This window comes from Aphidius gifuensis, linkage group LG1, assembly GCF_014905175.1.
Source record: "Aphidius gifuensis isolate YNYX2018 linkage group LG1, ASM1490517v1, whole genome shotgun sequence".
NCBI lineage: Eukaryota > Metazoa > Arthropoda > Insecta > Hymenoptera > Braconidae > Aphidius > Aphidius gifuensis.
The window spans coordinates 2,011,721-2,023,591 of NC_057788.1; the positions used below are offsets into that span (position 1 = coordinate 2,011,721).

At 23.2% G+C, this 11,871-nt stretch overlaps 1 protein-coding gene across 3 annotated transcripts; it reads right to left on the minus strand.

Moving 5' to 3' along the window:
- Positions 1 to 3,762: 3,762 nt before the first annotated feature.
- Positions 3,763 to 11,801, minus strand: LOC122860833 (protein angel homolog 2). Of its 3 annotated transcripts, none has more exons than XM_044164841.1 (6): positions 11,187 to 11,801; positions 10,185 to 10,479; positions 9,707 to 9,882; positions 9,213 to 9,586; positions 8,238 to 8,875; positions 3,763 to 4,489 (listed from the first exon to the last, which is right to left on the minus strand). In XM_044164841.1, the coding sequence occupies exons 1-5, from the start codon at positions 11,280 to 11,282 to the stop codon at positions 8,260 to 8,262; spliced, it is 1,557 nt and encodes a 518-aa protein (XP_044020776.1). In that variant the 5' UTR covers positions 11,283 to 11,801; the 3' UTR covers positions 3,763 to 4,489; positions 8,238 to 8,259. The 3 variants fall into 3 exon arrangements, with proteins under 3 accessions (XP_044020776.1, XP_044020777.1, XP_044020778.1); XM_044164842.1 differs by lacking the exon at positions 11,187 to 11,801 and adding an exon at positions 10,896 to 10,997; XM_044164843.1 differs by lacking the exon at positions 11,187 to 11,801 and adding an exon at positions 10,604 to 10,694.
- Positions 11,802 to 11,871: the final 70 nt, after the last annotated feature.

Genomic DNA, 11,871 nt, shown 5'->3' on the forward strand with positions numbered 1-11,871 from the left:
AAATGTCATTCAAATCAAAATGAAAAAGTGAGTGATGGACGTATGAAAGAGGTGGCCAATGTGGGCCGGTTCCGGCATCTCATGTGACACACATGTCATTTTTTTTTTTTTTTAAATTTATTTTTTTATACTCATTGTTTTTGTCTTTTTCTTTGATTGAGTATACCCCGTTCTTTTGTCGTATAAATTTTTCCCTTTAAACCATCGTCTTTGTCTTTTTACATTTTTTTTTTTTTTATTTTTGTTCGTTTACTTTTTTTCTACCCCTATTTGGGGTAAGCAAAAAATAAATAAAATAAAACAATAATCTCTTTTACTTTATTTTTTATTCTTATAAATATTTATTTTATTTTTTTTTTTGAATTATTTCATCTTCCAGTCAATGAGAAAATTTTAAATTCATGCTAAAGAGACATGGTTTTATTTTTTTAAAATTTTTTTTTTATCTTTTTATAACCTCCCCCTATTATAAACCACCCTCTGACAAGTTAGAAGAAGGAATGAAGACGACTAACAGGTGTCTCGTTAATTGGTTTGAGAACTTTGGAATGAATACATCGTGAGTCAATTGTGGACTGAGAATAATTCAAGTGCCAACTGCGCTTGGAATTAATTACCTCAAGACGAATACGAAGATATGACATTAATTCAGTTTGCCAGTCAGAGAACAAAAAAAAGAAAAAAAAAAAACAGATTATTCAAGTTTTTTTTATCAAGCCTAATTTGACTTTTTAATATGATAATATCTCTTTCACTTGTGCAAGGTAGTTTGGTCTCCATTTGACCTGCTCTATTTAATTTATTTATTTACTATTTTTCTTTTCACAGGGTCATCTTATTGAATTTACAGATAATATAGGTTATGGACCAGTTATTCACCTGATCTAGAGCACATCTCATCATCTATTAGTGCCCTATGATTTGTTGTCGCGTGCCAAGGTCTTGCCCCAAAATTCATGGATACTTGGAAACTGGTCCAGGACAATACGATGCTGTTTTTTTTTTTTCATCATCCAGTACCCTATTTATTTTTTATTCTTCTTTCTCTCCTGTAAAACTTGTTTTTTTTTTTAATACTGTGTGATAAGTAGTGTCCAGTTTTTGAATATCTATTTACCGCAAAATGAAACACGATTGACCCCTCTTCAATCACCCTTATTTTCACAAAACAAAAAGTTAAAAAACAAGTTTGTAAATAGATTTTTTTTTTAGTGGATGGAACCCTACAGCTTCTGGCTTATTTTGCAAGATTAATTGATAATTTTATTATAATGATATTTATTTTTTTGTAAATTAACCATTACAGTTTAAAAAAAAAAAAGCTCGGTGCTTTGAAAACATTTTTTTTATATTTATTTTTATTTATTTTTGATGAATTTGTTTGATAATATAACAAGAAAAATTGTTTTAATTTGATATTGTTAAAGTTTGATGTATTGATATCAAAGAAAATTGTTTTATTAAAGTTTAAAGTATATTTTTTTAATATTTTTTTTATTTTGTAGCTTTAAATTTTTTATGTTTTCAAGAAAACAGTTTTAGTATAAGTACTTTGGCTTTTAGTTGTTGGCTTATGGATTACTGGTTATATTGAAGTACTTTTTCATCAGTTAAATTCAAAAAAGATGAATTATATAAAAAATATAAATGTATACTTGACTTTGGTATATTAATTTTGAATAAATGATGGAACAAATGGAAAATATAATTTTAATTATCACTGTGAAATTCTTAATTATGAAAAATAGCTTTAATTAATTAATTTTTATTATTTATTTGTTTAAAAATTATCGTGTTTTTTATTTATTTTAATTCTTGAATTATTATTCTGATATTATGTCTGATCAAATTATATTGATGCGATCATCAATTTTAAATTTAATATTGATTTATTACGAGAAAAAAAAAAGTATTGGTTTCTTATCAGTTGATGATAATACAGTAGCTTCCAAACAGTTTGAAATATTTTTCGAAACATTTATTCAATCACTCAATTAATAAATAATTTAATTTGGAATTTTTTTAATTTATATTTATTTGTTGTTGATATCAACCTAATTATAATTCGCTTTTTTTTATACTCTATATGACAAACATGGTCTCTTATTTTTAATTTCAATCATTTGTAATTAATAGCAACAATTAAATCATTTAGAATTTCAAAGAAATAAAATCGTATTTTAATTTTTAATTAGTATATTTAAACAGTATGATTTTTATCGAACAATGAGTATCCCTTTTAGCCAAGTGTTGTAAAATTCAACAAGTGGATTGATAAACACACTTGGTAAAAAAAATATTCACGAAATATTTCTTTTCTATCGACAAATAATTTTTTTCAGGTTTAATATATCTTAGCGATTATTCATTTTGAATAATGCAATTTAATGCAATTGAATAATGCAATAATTATTGTTATCTATTTTTTTTTTTGAAATATTTTTTCTAAAACAAAAAAATGCAAAATTAAATTATTTACTTATCAATTTAATGGTTTTATTATTTTCATTTACAATTACTAATCAATGATCAATGAGCATATTGATTATTGAATTTAAAAAAAAATAAATTACATATTTTAATGCTCGGTTTAACTCGACTTTCTTTGAATAGAAATAAATATTATTCGAAACCACATAAGATGAAAATTTGCAATATATATTTATTTATTTCGTAACATATTACTGCTTCACTGGACCATAGTTTCAATTTGATAATTAATTCTCACTCGTAAGCGACAATCTTGTCTTCTACTTGATTCTTGAACTAAATGAAAAAAAAAAAAATGCCCTTAATAACAGTAAGTATATAATATACTTTTGATAAAATAAATTACGAAAATAGTTGTTTTTTTTTTCTAAACGAGCACATTGGCGCGCTACGCGCGCCTGTATCTATACCTTCTAAAAGGTTCATTGTTCATTGATTTTATAAACACAAGTATTATCATAAAAAAAAAAAAGAATGAATAAATTGACGAAAAATTTTTTTAATTTATTTATTTACACATAAATCACACATAATTCACACGTAATTTTTAGTCTAATAACATCAAGATTGAATGATTACTGAAAAAGTTGTGCTACCTTAATATTTGAATTTTTTAAAAAAATGTAAAAAATAAAAAAAAAATTTCTTTCTTCACACATAAAAAACACATAATTCGCACAAAATTTTAAGCCCAATTGCATCGAGATCCGATGATTATTGAGAAAGTTGTGCTAGCTTAATATTTGAATTTTTTAAAAAAATGTAAAAAATATTTTAAAAAATTTTCTTTCAAATTTATTTCTTCACACATAAAAAACACATAATTCGCACAAAATTTTAAGCCCAATTGCATCGAGATCCGATGATTATTAAAAAAGTTGTGCTAGCTTAATATGTCAATTTTAAAAAAATAATATAAAAAATATTAAAAAAAATTTTCTTTCAAATTTATTTCTTCACACATAAAAAACACATAATTCGCACAAAATTTCAAGCCCAATTGCATCAAGATCTAATAATTAATAAAAAAGTTGTGCTAGCTTAATATGTCAATTTTAAAAAAAAAAATATAAAAAATATCAAAAAAAATTTTGTTTACTCGCTTTTTTTTGTTGTTTTTTCGTTGCTAACGAAATAAATAAAAAAATAATAGAAAAAGGCAAACAGAAAGAAATTTGTATGAGAGTAAGTGAGAAAAAAACAATGACCAATCAAATGTCCGGAAGACCGATGATGTTTGTCCTTTTTATATTAGGAATAATAATTATTCAATTTAAATTATCATTTTTATTTTATTTTCCAAGTAAAAGTTTTTTCTGATTTCCCCTATCATCACCACAAGCGAAAATAAATTCCAATAAAATTAATATAAAATTATAATTAAATATTATACATTTAAATTAAATGACAATCATTAATTTAATTATTTTTTATATTCACTAGTCTGGAAAAAATTTTTTGCTTTCACTTTATTACCGGGTTCAATGAAGTTGCAGAAAATATCGTATTTTCTAATCGTATTGTTTTTTTTTTTTGTCTAATAAATATCTTATTAAAAAATAATAAAAATAATATTTACAATAAAAAAAAATATAAATAAATTAAATAACAAATAAAATTAAATTATTCATCAATATAATAATTTCTACGAAAAAAAAAAAACCATTTTCGAATTTTGATTTAATTATAAATAATTTTTCTCAAGTGAAATTACATAACATAATTTTATAAATCACTGTTGAATATTTTACTTTTTATTTATTTTTAAATATTCAACAATAAATACTCTAAATTTTTCGCATCACTTGTCACCAAATAAAAGAGTTTGATCCATTCTAAATATTGTCTATGCAATCATCAAGTGAAACTAGCTCGTTTCTTTCCGGCGTTATGTAAAAAAAAATAAAAAATAAATTCACCATTTAATCGACTATTGTTCATTTTAATTCAACAATAACTGTCAGTCGTAACTCAGATATCGTTCATCAAAGTTGTCCAACTAAAAAAACAAATCATTCAATCAATACTTAAAATAAAATATAATAAAATATAAATTTGTGATGACAATTTCATTAGAGTGTTTTATTAAAAAAATAAAAAAGTGCCATTAACGTATCAGCAAATATGAGATCTATTTTAATATTCCTACTAAATATATTTATAATTTTAAATTTAACATATGAAATAATATCACAAGAATTAAATAACAAAACGAAATATAATTCATCAAATGAATATTATCAGTTGATTGGCAATACACCAAATGACACGAATATAACAATTAATTGGAATGACAATGGAAATAATACACGTGATAAAAGAGCACTTGGAATATTTCTACAAGGTCTTGCACAAGCATTGGGATATAATACAGCACCTATTCAATTAGCATCATTACCAAATCCAAATACACTTGGTACATCACAAACGGGACCAGTTTCAATTGACATTAGATCAATTAATCCAATGACATCATCATCGTCGTCATTACCAGTGCTACCAGGTGGAAAAACAATCTCATCATCATCACCAAGACAAAGAGAAACATTACGTTTTACTGGTGTTGTTAATTTTGGTAATAATTCTGATGTTATTGGACATTTACGACAATATGAAAAGTTATTTCATGGATCATCAATGCCAAATTCAACAGCAATACCAGTAACAACATCAACTACACCTGTACCAACAACAACAACAACACAATCATCAACTTTATCACCACCAAAAGCTCCATTACTTGAGCCATATTTAGTTCCAATACCAATTCCACTTGCTGAAGGTTTACGTTATCCAAAACCAATAATTAATATTGATACATCAACAATAATAACAACGACAACAATATCATCAGTAAATAAACAAATTTATGAAAATAAAAATAACAATATTAATATTGTTAAAAATAAAATTAATGGTGAAAAAAAATCTAATAATAAAAATAAAAATAATAATGTTAATGATGATGAGGATGACGATGATGGTGGTGGTGAAAATAAAAGTCATGAGAATAAAAAATCTAATGATAATAAATCAGTTGATAAAGATTCTCGAGAAAATTATGAAAATGATGAGTCAAATGAAAATAAAGATAATATAAAAATGATAAATCAAGATGATGAAATTGATTCATCAGAAGAAAATGAAAAAGAAAATATTCAAGAAGAAGAAGAAGAATCAACTGAAGAATTAGATAACTCTGAAGAATTAAATAATGACAAAACGAGTAATGAAAATAATAATGATGATGATAAATTAAAAAGTGATTATTCAAATAAACAGGGTATAAAATTTAAAGCTGGTTTTGGAATATCATTGCCAATTGTTGATCAACCAGTTGCTGATAAATTAATGAATAGCTATGGACAAAGTTTAGAGCATGATGGTAGAATTGATAAAAGTATTGCTGATTATTTTGGTCGTTATAAAAATCCAAAATCTGGATTGTATGATAAACAAAGAATATTATCTGCTGAAGCTAAAAAACGACCATGGTTAATTGAGACAAAAGTACCATATTCTAAAAATAAACAAGATAATATAAATTTAGCTGAAAATAAAAATGATAAATCTAAATTATCAAGAAGTAAAGGGAGTAGAAAAAAAAATTATAATGAAGAAAATGACAGAGAAGTTCAAGCTTCTTCGACCAACAAAAAATATCGTCATCCAGAAAAAAAAATAAATGAATCTGTTGAGAAGATTGAAGAATTTTCTAATGATCAAAAAATTAATAATAAAAAACAGGAGAGTCGGGAGAATGACAGAGATGTTTCTTCGAGTAGAAAAAAAAATCGTCATTTAGAAAAAAAACGAAATGAGTCAATTGAAGAAGCTGCTAAATTTTCTAGCAGCCAAAAAAGAAATAATAAAAAAGAAGTGAGTCAAGAAAATGACAGAGATGTTTCTTCAAGAAGAAAAAAAAATCGAAATTCAGAAAAAAATAGAAATGGGTCAGATGAGACGACTGATGAATCATCTGATAATTCAGAATCAAAAGAAAAATTAGAATCAAATGATAAATCAAATAAAAAAGAACCTTTTATTATAAAGACATTTGATTTTATAAAAAATAGCGCATTTTATAAACCGATTAAATTTGTTTATTCACCAGGAAGTTTAGAAAAAAATGCCCAACAAATTGTTAAAAATTTAGAAGAAAATAAAAATTACGAGAGTGAAGAGTATGATGAGAAGACAAATGAAAAACAAATGAATAATAGTGAAGAATTAAAAGAAGATGAAGAAGAAGATGAAGAATCTGCTGAAGAAAGTTCTGTTGTTGATATTAAAACTGATAAATTGCCTAAAGATGATAAGCTGATAAAATTAAATAATAAAAAAAAACAAAATAATGATTCTGTTGATGAAAAAGCAGCTACCAGAATTACAAAAAGTAACAACAGCCAAGACAAAGAAAATCATAAAAATAATACAAATGTAAATGATCAGTTTGAAAATAATAATCACAATGATGAGCTTGAAAATTCAAAAAATAATAATGAAAATTCAGCTGAAGATACTTTGGTTAATTATGAAGAACAAACATCAAAAAAAAATTCTCAAAATACTGATAGACAACGAGAAAATTATAGAACAGCTACTGTAACACCTGCTGATCAAAAAATAATTGAAAAACCCAATTATCGTAGTCCAGAAAAATCAGTAGAAGTGTCTGATGAAATTTACGATGAACAAGAGTCAATTCAACCATCAACAACTCATCAAACACCTGTTAAAAATATTCAAGATGATGAAGTAGCATCAGAGCTTGAATCAATCTTGAAAAATCCAATAAAAAAATCTAATCTTTCTCGACAAAAACCGTCAACTCAAATTAATGAAGATGATAATATAAAATTATTACAACAAATTATTAAAAATAAAAATCAAGAAAATACTAGTTCAAATAATAATGATTATTCAAGCTATCAACTGCCTCAAATTGTAAATATTCCAAGATATTATCAACAAGGTGTTACAGCTTATCCAAGACCAATTTATTATCAAAAAAATATTGAAAATCAACGACACGTTTATCAATCATCACCGCAACCTATTAATCATGAAAATAATAAACCAAATTATTATGATGACATTGATGATCCACACAGTACAATTGGCTATTTTGATATTTACAAAATAAAATATAATCCAGATTATAAAGATAGTAATTATTCGATTAATAATAAATTTAAAAATCAACAAATTCAAGATAGAAAATTTACAGTTGATAAAAAAAATCAAACAATTATTTGATTAATATTTAATATAAATTAATGGTGATAAATAAAAAAAAAAAATTAATAAAATATTTAAATGATTTTAAATTGTTTTTTTATCTAATAAAATTTATATTGTTTATAAAATTTTGTTTATATTGTTTATTATTATAGAAATAAATAAAATTTATCTAAAAATATCAGAATTTTATTTTATTTATTAATTATTATTCATTAATTTCAAATAAATAAATAAATTGATTTAGTTAATTTTTTTTAATCAAAAAAGAGTTATTTTTTTTTAATGAAAATCAAATTTATTATTATCAACTCAATCAATTGTTTATTAATAAAAATATACAACAAACAAAATTAAACCAATGAAAAATAATTAACCGTATGAAAAATATTTCTTTTTGTTTTTCTTATTTTTAATAGGAAAAGAAAAAAATACATTTATATAGAAACTAATGAAATAATTAAGGTATTTACATTTATTATTATTATTAATATTATTATTGTTACCTTATTTTGTTTTTAATTATAATCAAGATGTTAAATATTGTATTTTTTTATCAAAATTTTTTTTTTTAAGTTTAAATGTTGCACCAAGACAAACATGATCACTTCCAACAATAAAATTTGGAATAAATGATAATTTTTCACATTCAGATACAGTTGGTAATGTATAACGATCAAGAACTTCAACTTGTGAATAAAATATATAATCAACAGTTATCCATTCATCTTGATGTGTTGTTGCTTCAAATTCACCATTATCATTTTTGTGTTTATAAACACTTGTCAATTTGTGTGGATGTGATAATGTGCCAGATGAAAATTTTGCAAATTTACCTTTTGTCAATTCAATATTTTGATAGCTTGATGTATTTCTATCAATATCATTAACTGGTCTTGAATATCTATCATTATTATCATGTGATATTCTTTTTTTTAATAAATCAAAATGTTCACAATTGTCAGTTACTCGTAAATGTGATGGTATCAATTGATTTGTTAATTTATGATGAGATATATCATCAAGACTACGTCCTTTACCAGCATATTTAAATGATCCATCAGTTATAAATTTGTATACACCTGATTGTGGCACAAGATTAAAATCACCACAAAGCAAAATTGGATGATACTTTGGACCATTTCTAAAAATACAAAAAATAAATTATAAACTCTCTAAAAGTTATCAAATTAAATAAATAAATAAACAATATCTAGCTATTTAACAATTAATAAAAAATTAATTATTAAAACAATCGTTTGAATTTTAAATATTTTAAAGAAAAAAAAAAATCTTTTTTTCTGTTAATTATTATTAAATTTTAACTAGTAATTTTATTGTTGAAATAGAAAAATATTGTAAAACAAAATTCGAAATTTAAAATAACATTGAAATTTTTTAATTTAGCAGTAGCTTTTAAACAAGTAAATAGAATTGGTAAAACTAATTTAAAATATAATATTTATATAAATTTTACTTACACAGTATTTTCGATAAAAGCAACTCTTTCAATTTCAGCAAATAATAATTGTGTTTGTGCAAGTCTAACATCATTTCGTTTTGGATTATACAATAAATGTGTTGTTGAAATAACAATATGTGTATCTGGACTTTCTCTTAATGAAAATTTAGCAACAATTCCAACATTATCACGATTTAATATATCACTATTTGTTTGATGAAATTCAGCAAGTGAATAATCTTCCAGCTTAAGTTGACTTGGACGATAAAGCATCAATAAACCATCTTTTGTATCATTAGTACGTTTTTTATACAAATAATCAAAACCTTGTTTTCTCAATGGCACTAAAAATTCTTGACAATGCTCCACTTGCATTTCTTGAATACATATTACCTGATTATTCGAAAAAAAATATTAATTAAAAAAATTATTATCCAATATCGATTATAAAATTATACTATTTCTTTTGTCCTTTTTTTTTTTCTTTTTATTGTTTTTAAATGTAATTTTTACGTTTGCATTTGCATTGAGAATTTCTTGTTGTATCAAAAATTTTCTGTGTTTCCAATCAAGTGCCCTGTAATTATGATTTTTGTAAAGATACGAATGTGTTTCCAATAAATTTTGAGCAAGAATATTGTATGACAATAAACGTAGTGCAAAATCAGTGTCAGCATTGAACGATGTTCCTAAAAAAAAACATAAAAATTATCATTCAATCAATCAATTTTATCAACATAATAAACAAATTTTTCAGATGAAAAAAAAATGATTTAATAATTAAAAAGGACACTCAAACTAACTGTCTAAACAATTGATTTTTTTTTAATAAAAATCAATTATTTGTATTAATTATTTACGTGTTTTTAATTGTATATTAATTTAATAACTTATAATTAACTCACAAGTGTCACTGACATTCAAATAAAACACCCAAGTAAAAGTTAATAAAATAAAATAAAAATATAAATAATTTCCAATAGAAACAAACCTTTTTCAATTGTTTTCCATTGTCTTATTTCATTGTACTTTTTTTTACTCATTACATAGTGATTTGATGGTATATTATTATTACTAACATAATTATTTTGTCTTGATGAATCATTTTTCGATAAACACAATTCTAATATTGGCTCCATTTTATTTTTTTTAGAATCACGTTTACTTGAATTTTTAGATTTCAATAATTTTTCAAATGTTGAATAAAAAGCTTTTGGTGTTGATGAACACTTTTTCAAATTACCACGAAGTAAATACTTCGTTGGTATTTCCGACATATGAAGAATCTGTAAAAAAAAAAAAATTATTTTCTTAGATTAAATTCAATGGAAATTGTTTTTATCATTAAATATAAATATTTTTAAAATAAACAAATGATAATAATGATTATATACTAAGTTGATGATATACCACTGATAAGCAATTGTTGATTTTACATTTTGCTAAATATTTAAAAGCAAAAAAGAAATAAAAACTAAAAAAAATTTCCAACAATTAAAAATAATTAATTTTATTCTTTAAAAATATTTAATAATATCAACATAATTAGAGTATTTAAAAATGTAAATAATAAATAAATTAAGATTAGATAAAACTGTCAATACAGACAGCTCAACAATGTGTCAATGAAAAGCAAAAAAAAAACAAAAACAAAAAAGTTCCAACGTTTATTTAAAAAACATAAATAGTAGGGGAAACGAACTTGTTTGGATTTATCAATGTCATCAGTTGTACTTTGATGACACGATAATGCCATGAAACAAAATTTCGAGGACAAAAAGAAGTCAAAACAACTGACATATGCTCAACAAAAAAAAAAAAAAAAACAACACACATATACATCTCATACATGCAAGAAAAAAAATATAGAAAAACATTTTTTTCTATCGCGAAAAACGAAAATAATCTGTCAGTTGATAATTACAAATTTTCTTTATGAAATATATAAAAAAATATAAATTATTTATAACTTAATTTAACAATAATTAATTACCTTAAATTCCTTGTTTAATTTTGCAATATGCAAGTTACGAAAAACGACACTTTGTTGATGATAAACAGTTAACAATAATTTTTTTGTTGAGTTCATTTAATTGATAAATTATCGTTATTTGTTAATGTCAATTAACACAAAAATTTATCCTTCAATAATACCAGTATTTAAAAATATATTAAATAATAATTTTGGCTATAAATAAATAAAAAAAAAATGACTTTTTATCATTACACACACACAAGGCTCCCCCGCGACTTTATTATTTTTTTTTTTTCTCTAGATGTCAAGTTAGGTTAGGTGTAAATTGCAAAAAAAAAAAAAAAAAATTCAAAGGTCATTCACAAGCACACACGAGTAAAAAAAAATTATAAAAATTACATACATTTGTTAATTTTTCTGATGCATTTAATCATGAAATTAAATTAAATAACCTTGATATAAAATTTTGTATCATTGATGTTGTTTTTTTTTTTCTGTATTTATTATTTGGATTTTTCTTGAGGACAAAAAATAGTATAATATAGAAATTTTCAAGTTACCCTGACTGAGGAATATATCTGAATGATGAATAAACTGGCTGACACTCGTGAATGCCATTATTTCGAATTTGCAAAAAAAAAAATGATTTAAATATATGATAAATATGAAAAGAAAAATGATGTTACAATGTTAAAGGTCATAT